Source organism: Sorex fumeus, unplaced genomic scaffold (genome assembly GCF_029834395.1).
Source record: "Sorex fumeus unplaced genomic scaffold, SorFum_2.1 ptg000028l, whole genome shotgun sequence".
In the NCBI taxonomy this organism is placed as follows: Eukaryota; Metazoa; Chordata; class Mammalia; order Eulipotyphla; family Soricidae; genus Sorex; species Sorex fumeus.
In genome coordinates this window covers 7387727-7411489 of record NW_026606085.1, presented here as the reverse complement: position 1 = coordinate 7411489, position 23763 = coordinate 7387727, and the positions used below count along the sequence as shown (strand labels likewise).

The 23763-nt window shown below is 57.5% G+C and overlaps 1 protein-coding gene across 9 annotated transcripts in view; it reads right to left on the bottom strand.

Annotated features, from left to right (window-relative positions):
• The window catches only part of FAT3 (FAT atypical cadherin 3), a 270819-nt gene that overhangs the window by 10769 nt on the left and 236287 nt on the right, over nt 1–23763 (bottom strand). For 6 of the 9 annotated variants that reach the window (XM_056115175.1, XM_056115176.1, XM_056115178.1 and 3 more), the window contains 12 exons: nt 22255–22451; nt 21120–21273; nt 19461–19694; nt 16272–16661; nt 15279–15493; nt 14359–14496; nt 13477–13620; nt 12362–12559; nt 9655–10453; nt 6243–6377; nt 4936–5093; nt 1862–2330 (listed from right to left, as the gene is read on the bottom strand). In XM_056115175.1, coding sequence (XP_055971150.1) covers nt 1862–2330; nt 4936–5093; nt 6243–6377; nt 9655–10453; nt 12362–12559; nt 13477–13620; nt 14359–14496; nt 15279–15493; nt 16272–16661; nt 19461–19694; nt 21120–21273; nt 22255–22451 — 3231 coding nt within the window. Of the gene's footprint in view, nt 1–1861; nt 2331–4935; nt 5094–6242; nt 6378–9654; nt 10454–12361; nt 12560–13476; nt 13621–14358; nt 14497–15278; nt 15494–16271; nt 16662–19460; nt 19695–21119; nt 21274–22254; nt 22452–23763 lie in introns of those variants that run through there. The other 3 variants (XM_056115181.1, XM_056115182.1, XM_056115183.1) reach the window with 3 other exon arrangements.

The window sequence follows — 23763 nt, the reverse complement described above, 5'->3', positions numbered from 1 at the left end:
ACCCCACTGTGGACAGCTATCCAGGACATGCCTCCCTTGTGTGGCATGCATGCAGGCTGCTCTGTGCTGTATCTCCAGCTAACGGTTGTTTTTTAATGCCAAAAGAGTGGTACCTATTGTTAGTCCCCATGAAAGAGGCTCGCTGATCAAAATTGACTTGATCTCACAAGGTATTATTTATGGTCTCATTATCCCTGTTTGGGTCCCCATTGTTAATAATTTTTATCTTATAAACAAGTCGGCCATCATTGAGACCAAGTGATTTAATGCTTAGTGGTTTAAAGTCACTTTCAGTAATTCTCAAATAGGACTAAGAAGGAAAAATCAGGATTCCTATCAGTAACTCAGATCTGGGAGTATGGTTGAGGTCAGAGCTTGGTGCCACACCTGCAGTCTGGCAAGTGACTCGGCAAGCCTAGGCTTCTGGTTCCTAGACCTTTCTGTGGGCACAGCTCCAGGGAACTGGTATCACAGAGGGTGATGGGCAGACCAGAACACCCCTGGGGGCCAAGTCATCCTCCAACAAGAGAGGCAGGGTTCAGTCGTGCCTAGTGACTGCCCAGTGCTACCACACGTTGCCGTGGAACACTAGGGAATGGAATGCCAAGAGCTCACCCACAGTATCTGATGGCCATGAGCATCTTAGCACTATTGCAAATGAAAGGAGACAAGTCAGCAGTTAGTCAATCTCAGCATCTTAGCAGAAGGAGTTGAGCCTGTTGCTTTGAGGCTGCACTGTGGGGCTTGGCATAGCTCCATGCTCTGGAGTCATTCCTGGGGAGGGAGGGAGGATGGTCCCCAGAGGGGACAGAGCTTGGGCTCCAGTTGGTTGAACCGTCCCTGCAGCCCTAAAGGGATTAGCTTTTTTGGGCTAGTGCAGAATGTACAAAAAAGAAAAAGAAACCATTATCTAGAACAGCAGCAGATCTGCAGGAAAAGTGCTAAGACCTTTTCACGCGTTTTCTCATTTAATCTGACAACAATGCCAAGCTGAGGTTATTTTAGGAAAGAGGGCACCGAGGCTTCAATAGGGCCATCTGCCCACATAGGCACGATAAGGAAGTAGCAGGTGCCACTTTTGACCAGTTTTGAGGATTTAGAAAAGAGCAGTGACCCCACTCGTGTTCAGGAGCATGTGAAACCCCTTGCTGCTTGAGGTGTGCTTGCATTCACGATTCTAGTTCCTGCGGGTGTGGAAGGCTTTGAAACCTGTGAGTCAAACCCGTGGCACACCCGCTCTCCTGGGAAGCCAGCACATAAACCGAGCCAGGGCATCCTTTGCTGAAGCCTCTGACTTGCTCCTTTATGGACCAGATTCCTCCAAGGCAGGGCCTCAGACCAGCCCTGCGGGGAGCAGAGCATTGTCCTGACACTCAGGCTGAGCACAGAAGGGCCAGTGCGCAGCCAGACTGCTGCTGAGTTGCAGGCGGCTTGTGCCATCCTGGTGGCCCCTCGGAGGTGGAGAAGTCCAAGCAATTCTGAGATCTGGGTGTGACCCGCTGCCTCGAGTGATGGACGGCAGAGGGCATCAAGGAGCAGCAGACATGGGTGCTTCCCCACTCACTCTTATGTGTCAGAGAGCACTCACCCTAGAAAGCAGAACTCCTCTCACTTCCCATTTGGCAGGAGCACTCACCCATGTGACATGGAGCACTCATCCTAGAAGGCAGGACTCCCCCCTCATCTGGTAGGAGCCGTGACCCCACATGGCAGGGAGTACTCACCCCCAGAATGCAGGACTGCCCCTCACTTTGCAGGAGCACTCACCCCTACGTGACAGGGAGCACTCACCCCTACCTGGCAGGAGCACTTACCCCTACGTGACAGGGAGCACTCACCCCTACCTGGCAGGAACACTCACCCCCGGAGGGCAGGCTGCTGCAGCTGCCCCCATGCTGGCAGGGACCTCGTGCACAGGCATCCGGGTAGAGCACACAGCCCAGCTTGAGCTCAGTCAGACCCACCACCTCGGCGAAGCTGCTGCGTTTGTTCTGCAGTGGCAGCTCGTGGCCATTGAGCACCACCGCATCCAGGCAGCCCTGGAAGCCGCTGAGCACCTGTGTGCTGTGTGCATCGGCCAGGCTGCGGGCCGGGTCGGCCTGCACCAGTGCCCCAAAGTAGATGGAGCTGTCAGCACGCAGTGTCTGGAAGTAGAGCGGTGCCCGACGGCGCTCCACGTAGCTGTCGTCCAGGGACAGGCTGGTGACATTGTGGTTGAGCTCGAGGAAGACCGAATGCCAGCTCCCATCATTGACGGCACGGCCCGAGATGCCCAGGATGCCAGGGCCTGTGCCACAGTCCAGCTGGAACCACAGTCGACTGTCCACGATCTGCCAACAACACGTGGTACTTTAGTGCCTCCCTCTGCATGTCCCCACAACCCAGGCCCTCACCAGAGCCTACCTGATTGTGCTAGACTCTCTCCCTGTTCTATGCCAGCTCCGCGTGGGCTCCACCAACCTTCTTGTGGCCATAATGGTGCAGAAAGAGCCCTTTCCTGTGCACAAGCCCCCAGCTCTGGAGCTCTCCTGTGCTCTCGCTACAGCACCTCAAGTGGCCTCCACAGGCAGTGACAACTGTTCAGAGAGCAACTACTTGGAGCCAAGAACGTGTGCCAGGCCTAGGTTGCTCACGCAGCTGTCCCCCAGGGCTGATGTTTAGGGGAAGTGGCCTAACCCCAAAAGGGGCACACAGAGGTGCCCTGGAGTGGGAGTGGACACAGACAGCTTTCTGGGGTGCCCAGATGACAACTCCCAGGTGATACCCCACACAGTCTGTCTTATTCTCTATGTGCTGCTGCAGTGCTCAATGCGAGGGGTTGGGCCACCGCTGGGCAGTGGAGAGGCAACGCACCCAGTGAACTGTTCACACCTGTGCACACCCCCAGGGCGTGGGGCTCACACTCATGGATGTGGGTTTCACACTCATATACTCCCCAGTCATGGGGTTCACACTCACACATACCCAGGTGTGGGGTTCACACTCACACATACCCAGGTGTGGGGTTCACATACATCTCTCCAGGCATCGGGTTCACACTCACACACAACCCAGTTGTGGGGTTCACACTCACACACACCCCCAGGCTGGGGTTTACATTCACACATACTCAGATGGTGTCACACACACACACACACACACACACACACACACACACATTCCCAGCCTGGGGGCCCATCTGCACATACACATCCAGGGGAGAAAGTGCCCGCTGCAGAGGACCCTGCCCAGAATCGGGTGCAGGGCTGGGTCGAGTGGAGGAGATATTCTGGGCTCCGTGCCCTCTGTGATCTGCCCTCCTGTACCTCTCAAACATGTGGCAGCCTGAGGGTCGGTGTTTAATGCACAGAGTGATATGGGGCACAGAGTGATATGGCGCTGGGCACATGGCATCACAGAGATGTCTGCTCTGGGCTGTCCCCCAGTCCTGGGCTCCACTGGGTGAGGGCTTGCACAAGTGGAGAGGGGCAGGCAGGAAGGCAGCGGGTATGAAGAAGGGGTGCTGCCACCTGGGACCAAGGGGACTCTGAAAGCCTCCAACTGCCTTGGCAATGTGGGCCTGGATCATGCCGAATTAGAACAAAGGCACAGCAGTGCACTGTCACACGAGCCACTTGTGGAGCCTATCCACGATGCTCTGGGGCCTGCTCTCCTGCCCAGACCTCCCAGCCACGACTCCACATGTGCGGAAGGTGGCGCTCTAGGCCGAGCAGTGCTCTGACCCTCAGGCCAATCACGCTCCAGACCCCACAGCTGTTGGTGTCCGGAGACTGTCTCCACACAGAAAACTCAGCACTGCCATGCAAGCACGGACACGAGTCAGGTGCCTCGGCTGCTTCTTCCTCTGAGTGTCTGGCGTGTGGGCCCTACCATGCTGTCCTCACGAACCTTGGCTCCACATCACAGACCCAGGGGATTCCGTGAGCGATACAGGGATATTTGCTCTGCAATGACTCTAGGAGAACAGTCGCATGTTTGTCTGAGGTGCTTGCCAGCAACCAGAGACAGCAGAGCTGCCAGGGGCACATTGGGCTATGCAGAGGCATGGGGGTATTGGGTGTGGGGGAACAAACCCACCCCTGTACTCGTGAGGCACTCACTCAGCCCCTGAGCCCACTCCGTCGGTCATGTAACTTTTTTTTCTTTTTTGGGTCACACCTGGCGATGCACAGGGGTTACTCCTGGCTCTGCACTCAGGAATTACTCCTGATGGTGCTCAGGGAACCATATGGGATGCTGAGAATCAAACCGGGGTTGGCCGTGTGCAAGGCAAATGCCCTACCCATTGTGCTATTGCTCCAGCCCCTGGACATGTAACTTTCTAAATCAATGCAATTTTTGATTATAAATTGTAATGGAAAGACTGAGCTGAAGAAAGCCTGGAGAGGAAGAGCACAGAGGGGGAGCACAAAGGGGTGGAGCCTGGAGGGATAGAGCAAAGAGGGGAAGCGTGGCGGACTGCAGGCCCCCAGCCAGACACAGTGGGAGAGTGTGAACTGATTTCCAGCACCACACAGTTCCTTTCCAGGACAGGCGGGACTGGAAACCAGGTGATGCCCAAGCTGCCAGGAGCCATTTTCCTGGGCATTAGCTTTTGAGCTGGACCCAAGGCCAGGCTCGTGCTAAAGGAAACTGGGCTCCCCCGAGCCGGCATTTTCTCTAGCCATGATGGCCACTTCTTCCCTGAGGGCGGTGGGGCAATCCCGTATGTGGGGGGGGGGGGGCAGGTGTGTGTGGAAAGGCCGTCCTGTATGATGGACTGAGTGCTCAGCTGCTCAGGGAGAGCCAGTCTGGAAGCCGCAAGCCTGCCCTCCCGGACAGCGCGCCTCTGCCCAGTGCCGGCTCCGGCTCCCAACTCTGAGAGATGAGAGGTTCTCTCCTCGGAGCCACCCGAGCCCACCCTGGCCAAGCCTGGCTGTGGCGAGGCACCCTTACCTTCAGGACGAGGCAGGGGTTGGCCCGCGTGAACATCAGAACCCCGTTGCTCTGCAGTGTGCGCAGACGCAGGGCCAGCCTGAAGGCGTCTTCTCTGCTGTTCGAAGAAAGGCGGTATTTGATGTAACTGTTTCCAGCAAAGCTGAGAGAAGCGTGTCCTGCAAAGGCCATCGAGGAGACATCACGTGTCCATCCCGGAGAGGGAGGGACAAACGTGCCTCAGCCTCCCCCGTGCATGCTGATGAGAGAGCATGGAAGTTACTGTGGGGTGAGGAGAAACCATTTCTGATCGGACATGGTTCTGTGCGGGTCCCACTCATTTCAAAGTGGAAGAAGTCTTAACCCACTAGCTGCCAAGACCTCTGGGCTGTCTCGAGCTAAGGACACCTTGGTAAATTCTAGAACTTGGATTTTCTAAGTGGGCTGGACCCCAGCTCTGGCACTCAGAACCCAGCACTGGTAGGAGCTGCCCCTTTGGGCATCCCACGCTGGCCCCACCAGCACTTCCAGTCCCTGAGACAAAGGCAAAACAACACAGCCGATTTGGAAGAATAAGCAGCACCCTGAGCCAGGGGAGCCTGACCCCACCAGCTCAGGGCTCACTGGTTGGCTCTGAAGAGGCTGACGGGGGTGGGGCCGTCCGTCAGTCCCACCAGCAACGGCCCCGGCCTTGTGTTACCCAGCCTGGTCCCCCTCCCAGGATGGCTACTTCCACTGAGCCACTTGGGAGTCTGTACAGAATCAGAGTCTGAGCTGAGAAGCTGTGTCACTGCTGACAGGGGACAGTGAGGCACCAAAGCAGGGAAGGCAGAAGACTTTCTAGAAGGCAGAGGGCAGAGGGTAACCCGAGCTGGCTCCCTGTCCACCGCCACTGTGAGGAAGAGTGCGTGCTGGGTGGCGGCCCCTGATTGCCTGAGTTTGGGGGCGCTCAAAAGTGGTTCTGCCCAGGCCCCGGCCCAGGAAGAGCCTTGATGCCCACTGGTCAGAACGGGGCCAGGCGCCCTCCACCACAGCCCCTGGCTCCTCAGCACACGCTCCAGGAGCCGACAAACATCTTCACCGGCAGCAAGAACAAGGCTTTCCTGGAGGAAGATGGTGAAGAAAGTGAGGCGCGGAAGCTGGGGGCAGGGTGAATGTCAGAGCGGGATCACCTGGCTAGACCCTCTGACTTTGCCTAAGAAGCCCCCATTTCTGGGATCCGGCTCCCTCCCGCTGTGGTGGCTCAGTGAGGCCACGTTAGACAATGCCCCGTGGAAGGACCCTGGTGAGTTCATGGGCAGCAGCTGGCCCAGCCCGCCCCACTGCACCTGAGCACTCCCCCAGCTTCCCTGGGGGGCACTGGCAGAGGAAGGGCCTCCTGCTGGCCTCGTAGCCGACACACTGCATGTCTCCTGGACACGGCTTCTCCACGCAGGGGTCACTGGAGCCCGGGCACAGTCCTCCTGCGGCAAAGGGAGAGAGCAGTCAGCAGCAGTGGGCCTAGACCCAGCCTTCTCTCCCCGTGGCAGACAGCCGGTGACCGCCCCGCACAGCCCTCCCCGGCAGGCTGTGGGCGATGGACCTGCCCCCAGGTGCCAACATGTTCCGGGGGCCAGGCTGCTTCCCGACAACCCAGCCAGGCCCTGGCCCGACTTCCGGATGCTGCCCCGCCTGGCCATCTTGCCCTGAGACGGAGGCCAGCTTTTGAAAGGTGTAGGCTGTGGGTCTCATGGGAAATGACATCTCTAGGGAGGAGACGTAGGTTCCAAAGGTGAGGCACCATAGCTCTACTTGTAACTCTCGCTGTCTGCATCCCTGCCACATGGCCTTCTGCAGTGGCTGTAAAGGAACTGTGGACAGTCCAGGACCTGTCCAGGACCTGCTCCAGCACCATGGCAGAGCAAGATGCAGGGTGGAGCTTCAGAGTGTGGCAGGCGCTGGGGGAAAGCCCCTAGACCTGGGTTTCTTGGGCGGCAAGGACTTGGGTGGCATGGAGACCACGGCAGTGAGCCCTCCCCATGGCTCTGCACCCCAAGGATGTGGGAGCACCAGCATCTGCTCCTCCCTGCAGCTTCCCGGGAAGTGGGTGCAGTCAACCCAAAGGGGGAAGACAAGGGTCCCAGCAGACTCTGAATCCCTCAGTGCCCATGTCCACTGCTCCAGAGCTTGGCCCACATACAAGGTGAAGAACTGGTCTCCATAAGCAGCTCTCAAGGACAGAGTCCCATTCGTGTGCCTCCAGCCTGCCAGTGTCCACAGGGCTCAGGCTGTCTCAAGGGGCCCAGACAGACATGGGCTGGAGGAGGGGCGGGGGGGGGGGGGCTGTGAGAAGCTCCTCAGCGGGGCCAGGGCATGGGCACAGCAGCTGTTAGCACTGCTCGAGGCCCTACATGGACGGACTCTGAGGCTTCGTGTGGTGCCTCATGGCCTGCACAGTTATGGGTGTTGGAAGTGCTGGGCTAGGCCTTCTGGCTGCTGACCCTGACGCCCATCATATGGGCACCCTGGCCTGACCATCAAACTGTGCTGATGGACCCCATGACTTTCCCATCTCCCACTTCGGATGACCTGGGCACAGTCTTTCTTTTTGGCCACACCCAGCAGTGCTCAGGGGTCACTTCTGGCTCTGCACTCAGGAATCACTCCTGGTGGCGCTCGGGAACCGTATGGGATGCCAGGCATGGAACCAGGGTTAGCCACATGCAAGGCAAATGCCCTTCCCTCTGTTCTACCGCTTGGACCCCTAGGGGCAGTTTTCCTGCATGACTGTTTCTGATATGTAGCCAGATTAACTCCGATCTGTGTGTCTTGCTGTAAAGCAATAGTCACGCTGTCAAGAAACCGTCATTATCTGAACCCCAGCTTCGAAGTGCTAAATAGGACTAGGTAACTTCAGCCTCACGATAGCAAAGCTATTCTCTCCTGCGTGAATGATGTGTCTGTTGGGAAACACATCTAAGGAGCTGTGAGTTATGAGCCCAGCCTTCAGCTGCTCCTGCCTCGGTTGTCAGGACCCCACGGTCCCGCCCTGGCGAGCAGTTTTCAGCTTTTCACCTCTCCTCTAAGCCCCCTCCAGCCCACCCCATGCAGCATGAGTCACACTCAGGTCCCAGCTTTGTCCTTCCTTCTTGCCCGTCTCACCGACCCCACAGGGCTAAATGCAGGCAAGCATCACTTCTCATGAAAGGCATAGCCTCGTGGTTCTGAAGGTGTCATGGTGAAAGGTGCTGGCAGATAATCATGAGCGTTCCTGTTGGTGCTCTCTCCTTACTTTTCACAGCTTGATTTTAAGGTCAGGAGGACAGCTTCTGGCAACCACCCTCTCTGGATATTCAAAAATGGGGAGGCACCTCCCCCTGCATAGCCTGCTCTACCTGCTCTGCTCTCCGCTGCTTCCTGTGACCCAGAAAGACCCTTGAGAACCTGCAGGCCAGTGTGGCAGTGCTGCCCCGCTGGGGACTGAGGGGCATGAGTCATCCACCCAGAAGAGAAACTTCCTGTCTCCAGAAATCAGGCTTTTCCTGGTGCCTTCCCCGCCCCTGAGAACCAATCCTGGCTCTTCCACGTGGGAAGTTCTGGCCCTTGCCCACCAACGGCTCCCCCTTGCTGTCCTGCTTAGTCAGATCCAGCCACTGCTTCCTGGACGATATGCCTGAGCAGTGGGGTCCCAGAGGGGAGTGTCAGGGACTCCCCCTTCCCTCCCACCCCAAGCATTCCCACCGGCCTGGACTGCTGAAGCCCAGTGCCTAGCACTGCACTTTGATCCGAGACCCACACCTGAACTCACCCTTCTACTGAGAAGCCATGGCCTGGGAAACAACGCCTAAGTCCACAAGCTTCCCTCTAAACCTGGCTACACAGAGCTTTCCGGGCCCCTTGGGGCCACCCAGAAGGTGCCAGTGAGGCTCACCACACTACTGAACATGAAGGTCACGCTTGAGAGCAGCACATTGCAGACTCTCTGGCTGCTGCACGTGGGCAGAAAGGCTAGAGGCGCCTCACACTGAGATGCAGCTGCCATGGCCAGAACCCCTGCCCCCTGCCCTCTGCCCTCCCTGCTGTGGGGTCCTGTGTGCTGGGGCAGGCTCCGTGAGGGTGTCTGCACAGGAGGGAAATGGGGCCGTGCAGCCAGAGAGCGCCTACGTGGTCCAGCGAGTCAGGCTTAACTCTGACTTTTTTTTTTTTGCTTTCCTTTTTGGGTCACACCCAGCAATGCACAGGGGTTACTCCTGGTTCTGCACTCAGGAATTACTCCTGGAAGTCCTCAGGGTACCATATGGGATGCTGGGAATCGAACCCAGGTTGGCCGTGTGCAAGGCAAAAGCTCTACCTGCTATGCTATCCCTCAAGCCCCTGACGTCTGACTTCTAAACCCAAATCGAGACTCTGCTGAAGCAGTTGAACTCATCTCCCAGAACAGGAACTCCTTTCACTGTCCCGAGCCTTGCTCCCTGCCGTCCCCTCCCTGCTCCACTTTCAGCCGGACTCTTCTGCCCTTTTCTCAGTCTGGGGATGCCCCCGTGGAATCCTCTCTCCAAGTCAGGTTCTTTCTTGAAGGGCCCCTGACCAGCTCCAGCAGCTACACTTCTACTTTTCCTTTATGGAAATGAGGTGGGAATGCCACAGGAGTCTGAGGGCGGGGCCATGTGGGCGTAGCCACACACACACACACACACACACACACACACACACACTCACAGAGGAGGCTGTAGGCGGGTTCAGACTGCTGGCAGCACTCACCGTCGCAGCTACAGTGCACACTGCGGTAGAAGCGCGGGCACACAAAGCTGATGCGGGCCGTGCTGTAGGTCATGAGCGCGTGCGAGTCCAGGGACAGGCCTTGCTGGCAGTGCTGCTCCTGGCAGTCCAGGCCCGAGCAGTTCTTCTCCAGAATGGCGGCCACGCGCACGGCGCTCTCCAGCTGCTTCCTGGCCCCGGACAGCTTCTGGATCAGGTAGGCCGGCTTGTAGAACTCGCCGCCTTGAGTCTCCACGGCGAACAGCATGTCCAGCTGGCCCTCCCTGCCCGCCGGCTGAACACTGATGACGCGCAGGCTGTCCTGCTTTTGGGTGAGCACGGTGCCCCGCAGGATGCGCCGAAGCCCGTGCAGGTGCAGCCCCACGAAGTCCTCGGCCGACACGTCCTCGAAGCGGATGGTGACAGTGTTGTGCAGCGCCTCCCGCGCCAGCTGCTCCACGTGTACCACCACGTCCACGGGCACCTGGAAGCGGCCGTCGCTGACCGACACGTTCAGCACGTACTTGCCGCTGTCCAGGCCCCCCAAGGCGACGATCTTGCCATCGTGGCTGCTTACTTGGAACAGGCTTTTCTGCTCCGACTTCAGGGCGAACGTGAGCACGTCGTAGGGGTCCTGGTCTGTGGCGTGGACCTTCCCGATGACGCCCCCGGGGAAGTCGTCCTCCATGGTGACAATAAAGACCTCGAGTGGGAGGGCTGTGGGCTTGTGGACACTCTCCTCGATGACCCGCACACGGACGTAGGCATGAGACACTTGCTGCGGTTGGCCCGAGTCTGCTGCCTGAGGGCACGGAGACAGGAGGGCCGGGAGGTGAGAACGGCAGGGAGGGTGAGCGGCGAAGTGTGTCCGGGCGAGCCAGGGCAGCTGTGAGTGTACCCCGCCCGGCTGACCCGGCAGAGGAGCCGTGGGCACCATCTCCTACTTGTTGGAAGGGCTCCCTTAAACAGAGAGGGAGCTAGACTATGAGGTGGGAGCAGTGCTAACTCCAAGTTCAGGGGAAGGAGCAGCAGGACAGCCCCAGGATGGACACCATGGCCACACTGGCCACTGAGCCCACGGGCCCCTGACACATGTGGCTGCAGGACTTCCTGGGGACAGCTCCCTGGGTGCATGGGATCCATTTTACAATCAGCAGGTGCCAGTCAGTGCCAGCCCAGAAAGAGGAAGGAAAGGCAAGAGGCTGTTGGTGTCAGTGCTAGCTTGGCAGGTGGGAGAGAGTGGGGTGGAGTGTGGCCATCAGGGACTGGCATCCAGGCTCTGGAGGGTCATCCCGGTTTCCAGAGGATGAGCAGGGCACAGGCTAGGGACTTTGCATGGAGCCTGCTGTGGGGCAAGCACAGTGTGGCACTTCTGGGTCAGGGCAGAGGACTTGGGAGGGGAGAGGCCATCCCTAGAAAGATGGGGCAGGGGCTGGAGGCTCTGGAGACTGTGTGCCTAGGGCCCAGATCTGGGCTGAGCGGCCTGGTGAAGGGGTTGAGTCAGTGGCTGGGGAAGGGTCTGAAGGACCAAGATGCGGCCAGAAGCCTGAGGTGTGAAGTCAGGTGCAGGTGGACACCTTCCCACGGCCCAGAAGACCCTGCAAGGTCCCAATGGTGGGAGGGTCGGGCCAGTCACTGGCCTGGAAGCTTTTGTAAGCAGCAGAATCAACCCTAAGTTAACAGAGTGATAACCAGAACGCCTACATGCTCCGTAAACGGAAGGGTCACTATGACTGTCACCATCACTAGTGACTTTGGGTGGCTTTGGCAACAGTGTACAACAGTCTATGGCCAGATCAGTACCCTGCCTGGGGACCTGAGATGCTCCCTGTTCCCTGGCCACTCCTGCCATCTACCTCTGTCCCCTGTCACTATGAGGCAGTGAACAGGAGGAAGCTGGCTGCTGGGAGGTGAGCGACTCCTCACTGGGAGACACACCAGGCAGAGGCTCCTCAAAGGAGAGTCACGCGTGGCCAGGCCCAGCACCTGGCTGGCACCTCTGGAGAGACCCTGAGGACAGCACAACGAAGTGAGGTCAGGTGCTCCCCTCAAACTCCTCCAATGCAGGAGGTTCGGTGAGTGCCTTCCTCTACAGTAGTGACCCCTGCCCCTTGACCTGTCAGTCCCCTAAAGAGATGTCCAGGCTCGTGGGAGGTGCAATCTGGGATAAAGGGAGTGTGGTTAGCTGCTCAGAAAAGGCCCCAGGAGCACCCTCAGATGCAACACATATCTGCATGAGTTGTGTGAACCTGCACACGCAGCACATACCTGCACATGCAGCATGGACCTCACATGTACACATGCCTCATACATATCTCACACAACGCACATACCTCACAATGCATCTCACGTGCACATGCACCTCATATGCTTCTTACACAACACGTACCTCACACACACGCACACCTCACACGCAGCACACACCTCACATAAAGTACACACCTCACTTGCAGCATATCCTTACTAACACAGCACATACCTCACATGCACATGCACCTCACATGAAGCACATGTCTCACATGGAACATGCACCATATATGCAAGTGTGTACCTCACACGCAACATTTACCTCACATGAAGTACACATCTCACATGCAGCACATCTTTATATACACACAGCACACACCTCATATACACACATCTCACATACATACACCTCCCATACACGCACCTCACACACATGCACTCATGCCTTACATGTGGCACACACCTGCACACGCAGCACATGCTCGGGGGAGCCTGTGTGCCGGAAGATCACAGCCGAGCGCAGGACCCCCTGTGGATCCAGCAGGAACTCCTGCTTCTCATTGCCCGCCACGATGGAGAAGGAAAAGGGTGGCCCGTTGTGGAAGGAGTCTCTGTCTGTGACCACCAGCCGCAGGATGCTGGTGCCCACTGGCGTGTTCTCCTGTAGGTAAGAGCAGGTGCAGGGAGAGGCCGTCACCTCTCATATCCCTCACCCCTTTCCTGGCAGCCAGGGCACCTGGGAGGCATTGTGTCTTCTGTTCCTGCCTGTGCCCAGACCAGGCAGCCACAGCCCACAGTCTCTGAGAGGCTGCCCCCTGCCAGCTCCCAGAGTCCACTCCCTTGAGCCCGGTGCAAGGGCAGCACACAGACCTCTAGGGAGTGGCCCAGGAGAGTCTGGTCCTGGGGCAAGGGAGTGGGATGAAGGACAAAGGCTCGGTGGGAACTCTGGAGCTCGCCTGTCTGTGCCTTCTGCTCAGTCCTGGCTCCGTGCCAGCATCACCGAGGGTGCCAGTGGCCCCAGCTTGACCATGGTCAGAGGGCCCCACTCCCATTCTGAGACCCGGAACATCTTTCCGGAAGAGAAGAAGAGAAGCAGCTGCCTCAGGGCAGGGTGTCAGAAGCAGAAGGCAGGCCTGGGTGCCCTGTGGGGTCGTGGTCTCTCACAGGACAGAACAGGGACAGACTTGTGCTCTGTGGGGGACGTGGGCTCTCATGGGGATGGGTCAGAGGCAGGCCTGGGTACTCTGTGGGGTTATGGGCTCTCACGGGGGTCCTGTCTGGTGGATCCCTTTCTGGTGCAGGCTGCCCCCTTCCCATGCCCCCAGCTCAGCAGTGCCCAGTCCTGGACGTGGTGGCTCTTGGCACGGTGCAGAGGCAGGAGTATGCATGCAGAAGGCTAAGGTACAGCCTGTTCAGACCCGCGTCTCCTCTCACTGCAGATGAGCTCTTGGGCCCTTCTCTCTCCCCTCCCTCGTCGGGTTGAGGTGAGTGTGGCATGTGAAGAGACCGAGGGGCATGGCAGCTCCCCAGGGCTGACAGGTGCCTCCTCAGGAAGAGGGGCAGAGGGTACAGGCTCACCTGAATCACGGCGCTGTAGTTGGCAGGTGTGAACATGGGACTGTTGTCGTTCACGTCGGAAATGTCGATGTTGACAGTGGCAGTGGATGACAGGGCAGGAGAGCCACTGTCGACAGCCTGGACCAGCAGGGAGTAGCCGGACACCTGTGGGACAAGGGGGAAGTGGGAGTGGGCACTGAGCTGCAGCTGGGCCTGCCAGGACCGGGTGATGCCTCTGTCAGCACCATACAGTCCTGCCCAGAGGGTACAGTCCCAGGACCAGGTCCAGGACCAGCTAGCTGCCTGGGAGAACCACACTCTGGCTGTCACCATGGCATGGCGCTGCTACTACCTCGTGCACAAACCACCTTGACACTTGGGGGTTGGGAGCTTATTGCTTTCGGCATTCTAACCGTGACCTCTTTCCCCAGAATTGCTTCACTTTGAAGATAATTTTTCAAAGAGAGCTGAGAAACCCAGCTCGACACAGGGATTTTCTGGCTCTTTCTTCCTGACCCAGATACCTTCAGGAGATACTCTATATTTGCTCAAGAGACTATGACCCAGGATCCCAGTGCCAAAGGACTGAGAAGCGAGTCCCCACAAAGGCTTTCCTTTCAAGCTCCTTCAGTAAGAAGCTGCCAGTTCTAGAGGGCCTGACAATCTTCAAGCCTGGCCCATACTCCCTGAGCTCCATCCTCTGAGTGCCAGGCCCTGCCCTCCCAGTCCCAGGCTCTGGGCCAAGCAAGGCCCCGCCCTCCAAGCATCAGGCCCCGCCCTCCAAGCACAGACCCCACCCCTTTTCAAACACTGGGTTCCGCCCTCCCAGCCCCAAGCCCCGCCCTCCCAGAACCACCTCCTCCTCTGGCTTGGTTCTGGGTCCAGGCAGCCTCAATAGCTTACCCGCTCCCTGTCCAGTGTCTTCTGCACCTTCACCAGCCCCAGGATGGGGTCCACAGCAAATTCATTGTCCCGGTCTCCACTCACAATGGAAAATTCGATCTGCCCGTTGGGGTGGCTGTCGGCATCTTCTGCTATCAGCTTCACAGATGCAAGCAGACAAGCAGAGCTGGGATGCAGGGTCCTCATGCCCACCCTGCTCATCACCAGCACTTCCTCAGACTGCTCCAAGAGGACACTGGCACAGCCCATGGGCACCAGAAGACCTGGCCTTCGTGCCAACTTTTCCCTGCTAGAAGTCTGATGCTTCCTGGACTGGCTTTTGTAAGATCAGAGCCAGTCAAGACCAGCCAAGCCCTCTCCCTTGCTTCCTCTCTTCCTCCCTCCCTCCCTTCCATTTCCTCCCTATCTCCTTCTATCTCTTCCCCTCTCCCATTCTCTCCCTCTCTCACCCCTTCTTCTCTGCACCCTCCTTTCCTTTCGGTATAACCACCCCCTCCATTCTCCTCTCCCCTTCCCTCTCACCCCTTCCCTTTCTAAGCCCTCCTCTCCTTTCTCCTCTCCCCCTCCTTTCTCACCTCCTCTCCTCACCCCTTCCCTTTCTAATCCTCCTCTCCTCTCCCCCTCCTTTCTCACCTCCTCTTCTCTCACCCCTTCCCTTTCTAACTCCTCTCTCCAATCTCCTTTCATCCCTCCACCCCCTCCTTTCATCCCCTCTGCTCTCTTCCCATTTAACCTGTCTCCCCTCCCCTCCCCGTCCTCCGGCTCAGCACCCCAGCCTCATCCCAGCCACAGACTTGATAGGAGTCTATCAGACACTTTCACAGCACAGACTGGAGAGAGGCGGAGGCTAGATCTAGGACAGGAGACCCCAGGGCAGAGGCCCAAGCCGGCGGTTCTGTCCAGGACCTCCCACCACCTACCAAAGTCACGGAGTCTCCGATGGCCGCATCCTCGCTCACCACAGCGCTGTACACATCCTGGCTAAACCTGGGAGGGTTGTCATTGATGTCTGCAAGGTCGATGCTGACTGTGGCCACAGCGCTGAGAGCTGGGGTGCCTCCATCTTTGGCTTCCACCACCAGGTAGAACTTCTTGTTTGCTTCATAGTCCAGGCCTTCTGAGACAGAAATCTGACCTGGGAGGGAAAGGGGAAGGCTTGGGGTCTTGTCAGAAGAGCCAGCATCAGTCTGGCCAAGTACCTCTGGCAACACAGTTCTGTTCACCATCCTGGCCTGGCCCTATGCACCAGAGGCTCAGAAATCTGCATCACAGCAGAGGGGGAGCAGAAGGGGAGGCCCCGAGGGTCCTCTGCCCTCTCAGTGCCTGAGGCTGGCCCTCAGTGCCTCAGCAGGCCTGTGAGTGTGGGTGACACTGGGTGTGTCTTGCCTGCACATGCAGGCTCAGCTCAGCTGTGTTCCCTGTCCCCACCAGTGCTCTTGCAGCTTTGAGAGCTGATGGCACAACCTCTCACAGGCCCTGTCCCTGCCTCCTGCAGGGCACCACGTGGACCGGGCTCTGGAATGGGCCATGTGCTCACTATCCACAGCTGCGGTGGGGTTGTGCCCACGAGCATGTCAATGCCAACGGCAACGGGGGTGGGGTGGGGGAGGTGGTCCTGCTGCCCCCATGAATGGCTGTCTATTGGGGGGTACCGGCTCATCTCTGGAGGACAGCAGATCTGCCTCCTGCCTGCAGCGCTACCCCCGGGAGCCCACCCCCAGGCTGACTACAGGGAAGATTCAGAGCTGCCCCCGGGACATCACCCCCAGGCTGACGGCAGGGAGGATGTCACCTCATGACCAGCGGCAGCTCCACTGGGGTGCGGAGGACTGAGGTCCAACCTGCGAGTGCACCCTCCTCACAAAGGGTTCTGGGGAGGGGCAGGAGCCCTGGGCAGGCTGCTTGGTGCCCACCTGTCTGCGGGTGGACCCGGAACTTCCCCTGCTCGTTCCCAGAGCGGATGAGGTAGGTGATCTCGGCGTTTGTGCCAATATCTTTGCTGGTGGCAAAAACGGTGAGGACCTGGGTGCCAGGGGAGGCGTCCTCGGGCACGGTCACCAGGTAGTCCCTTCTCTCAAACACTGGGGGGTTGTCGTTGATGTCCAGGACGGTGATGGTGACGGTGGTGAGGGAGGACAGGGCCTGGCCAGGGCCCAGGTCGGAGGCCCGCACGCTGAGATTGTGGGACGCCTGCTGCTCGCGGTCGAGTGGCTGCTCCAGCACGATGATGCCTGAGCTGCTGTCGATGGAGAAGAAGCCGCCGGCTGGGTGCGCCAGGGAGTACACCACCCTCCGGTTGGCACCTGTGGGGAGAGGTCAGGGAAGGGCTGCAGCAGAGACTTGCCTTCAAGGTCAGAGGCCTGTACTTATGTTTCTGCAGATAGGCCCGGGCTGGTACAGCATGCAGCCAAGGGCAATGGCACGGGAGAATCCCACTGGCAAACACCATGCATTGCTGCCCCTGGATGACACCCAGGGGCCATGATGTGCTTCCCTCAGAGAAATTGAGGGGTCAGCAGACTGGAGGGGGGCTCTGGCAGCATTTGTTCTCGGGAGGAGGTGGGAATGTCTGCACTGTGCGAATGCCCCCGTGGCCCCCATCTGCCCACATGCCCACGGGGGAACGCTCCTGGGACTGCCCCACTCCTCAGCTGCTTTTCTGCCCATGTAGCAGTGAGAGATGGGAGGCCGAAGAGGCTGAGAGTGCAGAGATGGGGCAGGGAGGGTGGGAGAAGGGGGTGGGCATGTGGGCCAGTACATCGAGGGTCCAGTATCTCCTCTTCAGCAGCCCGGGCTTGTAGTGTCTGGTGGCACCTTAGCAATCATCACCTGGCGCTGCCTGGTGAAGGAGTGGTTTTATCTTTTCTTCCCAAAGCCCTGGTACTCTCTGAGGCACTGTGTCTCTGCAGGGGCTGAGAGACTGTTCACAAGCCCCAACAGTGCACTGAGTCCACAGGCTAGAGCTGTGCCCGTAGGTTGGGATGTGCTGAGTACACGGTGCTCATGGTCTGAGGCCCGGATCCGTCTGCGAAGAGCACCACACTCCACTCTGAACAGGCCTGAGAGAGTGTGTGTGTGTGTGTGGGGGGGGGGGGCACGCCCACTCAAGCGCCCGCTCCACTGCTTCACTGCTTCACGAGCAGGAAGTCCTTAAGGGGAACACCTGTGAGGGGGCGTCCAGCAGGAATGACAGAACAGCCACTGGCTGACAGGCACAGCCAAGGCTCTGAATATCATTCACCCCTTGGATAGACAGAGGACTGCTTCTTCCACTTCTATTTTTCTTTTTCTGACTACTGGTGGTAGCCAAGTCCTGGCTCTTGCATGCTTTTTCTTAGAGCTCATCAAATGGGCACTTCAAAGACTGCTGTTCTGACTCATTTCCTGACGCGGGCACTTTCTCCTACAGCACCACCGTAGGTTGGCTCCTAATGAAACTATACATTCAGCAGGACAAGGAGCTGCTGGCTACTGAAGCTGGGAAGCCAGGATGTCTGCTCTCTGCAGTCCCCTGCCCATGGGAGAGCCCTAAGAACCCAGTGCCCTGCCATCTGTAGGGGGCCAACGCTGGTGGGTGGGCACCGACTCCATGGTCCCCAAGGCTCTTGGGACGCCTGTCTTTGAGCCAGCTGAGTGCCACAGGAGAAGCTGCAGCGAGGGGACGGCAGGACCAGGGGGGCTGCGGGTTCTTTTGTCTCCTTCGCAGCTCTAATGCTCACACCCCACTCTCCTTTGCTGCAGCGAGTGAGTCCGAGGGAGAATGAGAAGCAAACCCTGCGGGGCCACGCTGGGGTCTCCTCAGTTGGTCCCAGAAAGGTGGCCCTGGGCAGAGTGAGCAGGTGTCATGACCTCTGTCCCCAGACCTCACCCAGGCTGCTGGCACAGCCCCCTGACTCTTCCATGAAGGGGTGACAGAAAGTGCCGGTTTCTTAAAACTAGAGTTTTAATCTAAAACTTAAGCACTTCATTTATTTATTTGGCTTGTGGGTCATACGTGGTGGCACTCAGGGGTCATTCCTGGTTCTGAGCTCAAAAATCACATTTGTCTAGCAGTGCTGGATGCCCTGTGGGGTGCTAGGGATCTTCCTACCCTCTGTACTGTCTTCCTGGGCCCCACGACACATCCTGAGAGTCGACAGTGAATGATGGACGTTATGACCCCTTTCCCACAGTGTCGCCAGAGTCCAGAGCCTGCTCTGTGACACTCTGCAGTCCCCTGACCGAGGTGTGTGGGCACCGCAGCCTGTGTTAGAAATGCCCACTCCCCACTCCATCCCAAGCTCTAGAGATGCAGCTTCTGGGGGGGCTGGAGAGGAAAGAGTGAGGACTCAAGTGAAGCCACTGATTTCTCTAAGGGGAAATCTGCAGAGATCCTGGGCTCTGCACTTGTTTTCTACCAATTATCATGGGTTTACTTTTCCTTCGGGCCGATCATTTTTCCTTCAACCTAGAGTCAGGCTGTAAGACACTTGGCATTCAGAATCCCCATGCCCACCCCTCGAGTCCTTTGACCCTAGAGAGCAGGGCTCCCTGTAAGCGTTTTATTATTTATACTCCAACCAGCATCCTCCCACGGCAAGGCAATTAACTCTGGTTTTCTCTAACTCACCATCTCATTATGTGAAGTGGACCTGAGCACAGACTTTATCAGCATCTTTCAATCCTTATTCCTTCTTCCCTCTCTTACCAGCTCTGCCACTTCACATGCAACCTGAGTAGCCCGGAATGCAGCAGTGTGGCCCTCCCCAGGTAGACTGTAGCACACCCAACCACTGGTCTAAGCACTCTGCCACTGGGATCAGATGAGGAGGCCATACTTAGCCAAAGCTGGTTTATTTCCAGAAATGGAAATAAATTCTCCGTGTGACACCTTGTAAAACTTCAAGTATTTCAGAAGGAACAGGCAAGCAAGAAATGGGTTCTTCCTTTTCTAAAGATTAAACAAACACCCCAAGTCTGGGATGAGCAGTAAGGGAGCCCCAAGTGTGGCTCCATCAGACTTCAGCAGGGTGGGGGATACCTGAGGGCCAGGAAGGGGCTCCTCGGTCTGTTCCTGGCAGCGGGGCTGGTCGACAGGGTGACACCATGAAGTGCTCACTTACCCAGGTCAGGGTCCAGGGCCTGCACTCTGGTCAGCAGTGCCTTGGTGGCGGTGTTCTCATAGACACAGGCGTGGTAGTGGTCGGAAGAGAACATGGGGGGGTTGTCGTTCACGTCTTCCAGGGTCAAGTGGATATGGGCCTGGCAGAATCGGCCACCCCCGTCTGTGGCCCTGGCCGTGAGGCTGTATGCAGGCACCTGCTCCCGGTCCAGAGGGGCCAGGGTTCTTAACTCGCCTGGGAAAATAATATGCACGGTTGGCCTGGATTTCCAGAAACTCCCTGAAGAGCAGAAGATGCATGAAAGAATCCAACACTTGGCTAAGGCCCGTGTATTCAAAAAATGGAGCATCTGAGAGAACAGGCAACTCTGGCTGCAGGAAGAAGCCATCAGCACGGCCAGAGCAATAATATAGCAGGGAGGGCGGTTGCCTCACATGCAGCCGACCGGGGTTTGATCCCCAGTATCCATATGGTCCCCCAAGCACTGCCAAGAGTGATTTCTGAATGTGGAGCCAGGAGTAAGCCCTGAGCATTGCCGGGTTCGTGACCCCCAAACAAAAACAAACAATAAGTCCATCAGCCTAAGCTTCGGAGCGTCTCTCTCGGGCGCTTGGGCTCTGGGTTTCTGCCAGTCTCCAGAGAAGGGGCCAGATCTGCACTGGCTGAGGGCCCTGGGGGGCGGCTCCAGGGATGAATGTCTGCCTCAGAGCCTCCTCAAGAGGCAGTGACCTGCACTGACTGCTAGCTGAGTGCTCACAGGAGGGACCAATTCTGTCTTGAGTGGGAATCTTGGGCTTGGTCACCAGGAGGACGTCACCTTCCTAATTGGACTGGCCCCCACGGCTCCCCAGTCCCTGGGCACAGGCTGGGTCACATTCTTATCTTACCCCAAAGCCCTTCTCACTGGACATGCAAGGACCCTGGCTCTGTGGAAGCTTTACATTCTGACCTCAAGTTGCCCTCCTATGCTTCCCACAAGCTCTCTCCAGCTCCTCTCGCCAGAGCCTTTGGGCTGACCGCCCCTGGGTGCCTGCTCCCTGCCCATGATGGAGAGGAGCTGAGCCAATCCAGTACCAGCTCTTCTCTCTAACAGGCTGATCAGAAGCCACAGCTGCACCCCCAGATCTCCCAGGCATTTCAGAGATCTGCCTCCTCTACTGGCGGCTGGGCCCTGGCGCCTCCCTGCATTGCCCGTTAATGTGAGCTGGTGATGAGTTAATAGGTCTATACAGCAGGTCAAGCCTTCCCTTCGCCACAGCTCCATGTCACGGGAGGATGGCCCAAGGCAGCAGCTGCCCTTTCCTCAGAGAACCTTGTCGGCCAGCAGTCGGGCAGGGATGCGGGAGACACGGCTGGAACAAGTGTGGAGGTGGGTTCCGCAGGAAGCTTGGACCTCTGTGGCTATGCTCTGTGCAGGCCAAAGGCTCACACACAGGACACCAGAGCCACAGGAAAGACACTTTGCTGGCCATGGCTAAGGACGAGGCAAAGCCCGACAAGGCCTGGGGCTCTGAGCACCCATCCCCAAAACCTCTGGGATCCAGTGTTATCTGGGCCCCAGACTCCTGGATACTGACTGCCCACTAGTGAGGATACAGAGCAGTTAACCTCTCTCATGGGCTGACAATGGCATGGACCCCAGAATAAATGTCACCTTACCACTTTCTGGATCTAGAAAAAAGTCATTGTTCCCAGATCCATAGAGTGAGTATCGGACATCTCCATTGGGTCCAATATCGGCGTCCCTGGCACTGACCTTCAGGAGAAGCTTATCTGATGCAATGTCTTCGGGAAATGATGCCGTATATGCAACCTAGGCAGAGGCAGAGGGAGGGACGGGGTTACAGGCACTCTGGGGCACTTGGACGCAGACACCGAGATGGGTCAGTGCACTCAGAGCCACCTGTGGACATTGAGTGGGCCAGAGAGCAGCTTTCCTGCTCCAGAGCCACCTGATGGTGGATGAGGAGACTGGCACATCTGTCCCCCACTCCTTGTGCCTGTCCATCCGACAGATGCTGACGAACACTGCACTCTGTTCCAGGCACTGTGTGGGTGCCGGGAGTCTGACCCCCTTCACCCTACCACAGGACCAGATACCCGTCACCCTGGTTGGGCAGGCTTCGGGAGCCCTGGCACAAAGTGGCTACTGGAAGAGCTGTTTGTTGCCTTCAGTGACGTAGGACGCATCAGGGCAAGTGCACAAATATGCTGTGATGCTTTCAGATGCCACACACACCATGGAGCCTAAGGTGAGGAGCAGGATGTGGTCAGAATACAGCAAGCAAGCAAAGCCAGTCGGGCTGGCTCTAGGGCTAGTGCCGAGGCTCATCCTATAGCACAGGAGAAGCCTGGAGACTCGAGTTCTGCTTCCTCACCACCACTCACCAACTGGCCACGACACTCAGCAAACTAAGCAACACAAACTCCAGCCACCCACTGCTCCCTCTGAAATCAGGGACATAGACCAGCTAAAGTTCTCTGAGGATCCTCAGAATGTAACTGGGAAACGTACACTGGTGGAGAGATGGGTGCTGGTACACCATATGACTGAACCCTAATCATGAACAGCTCAGTAAGGGTCTATCTCACAGTGTTCAACAATAAAATCTTAAAACAACAACAACAACAACAACAACAAAAACGTAACCAGAAGACAGCTGGTTGTCTCTGTGCTCTGTGTGTGTGTGTGTGCACGCATGTGTGTATTTGTGCGCACGTGTGTGTGTGCATGTGTGTGTTTGTATGTTGGAAGTGGTTGGTGCTGCTGCTGATGTTCGAGGGGGCGTCTCACCTGGTCGCACACGGGGCTGTTGTCATTCACATCACTGACACGCACGTCCACCATAGCCTGGGTGACAAAGAGCCCGTCGGTGGCAGTGATGCTGAGTGAGTAGTGATCCTGCTCCTCTCGGTCCAGGGGTCTCTTCACGTAGACTTTCCACTCATTCTGCACCAGCCCCAGGGCAAACCTCCCTCGGGGGTTCCCTCCTGCAGAAGCAAAAGGAGTGTCTGGAGTGTGACAGGTGGCGCCTGGCTCTGTGGGACTGCCCCTTCCTCAACCCCCACACATGGCGTCTGACACGGGCCTGTGGGCTGGTCTGGGAGGTAGAACAGCAACTCGCTGAGACGAGGACAGCCCGGGAGAAGCTGGAGACATGTCTTGTTTAGCTCCCCACGAGGACAATCAGACTCACGCTGTGAACAATCAGGCCTCCTCTCTGACCACATGTGTCTCCCACTCAGAATACACACCACGGCTCTGGGTACCCAGACGCTTGTTAGCAGTTGATTATGTAATCAGGGAAGCTTCCGAGGAAGTCTCCTCACAAGCATTGGCTGGGGCAAGTTTGGCAGACGTGCACTCTGCAGGGAGCGGTGAGATCAGCGGCAAGGCCCCGTGGGTCAGTGTCTGTGAGGCCAGGGGCTGACATGAAGGCAGCCAAGGGAGGAAGAAGGAGATGATCTTGACCTCTGAACCCAGACAGAGGATATGTCCAATGTGGAGGAAGACTAGCTGAGACGAGGTACCGAGCCTAGTACAGTCAGGCCTCCACACAAATGCATTCCTCACTTGTGTGGTCACCACTCCAGGCTGTTGGGATAGTCTGTGAGCAAAGGGAACGGCCCCCAGACCACATCCCAGGGAACCATGGGCAGACTCTGGATTATGAGCTTCCCAGGGCTGTGGGCTCTCTTCCCCACAGGGATGCCCAGACTGCAGAGAGCAAAGTGTGGGTCCTCCCAGGCAGAGGGGAGGCAAGAGGCATGCCAGCCTGGGTCAATGCAGGGCTTTGTGAGGAGGGTGGCACGAGCACTGCATGTTCCTCGGCCTCACTCGAAGTGCCACCTGGGACAGGGGGTGAGGCTTCTGTGTGGAGGCCAGGGTGCTGCTCAGCACCCAAGATCCCGACTTGGCCCCAGCAACAGTGCTTCTGAGAAAGAATTTTCTGGCCTGGTCTCCCCACTGGCGAGGACCCCATTAGGCTTCCAGCACTAGGCACGGAACCCGCCAAAGGCTGCAGGTACAGACCCTTGCCTTTCTCCATGAAATGAAACGACGGATGGTTCTTTATTCATCTGTGGCGGCACACAGCCACATTATGTTATATCAAGAGCAAAAGTTAAATCTAATTAAAACCAGTTGGTGGTTGGCACCAGCCACTAATGGGAACAGTAGCTCTAAGCTACTCTGTTCTCATTATTGGGTAAAGTCGATGGGATGGCCCCTTTAAATCATCCACTGAGAATTTGATGTATAAATAATTAAAGCTGAGTACTTAACCGTTATGCTAAATAGAGA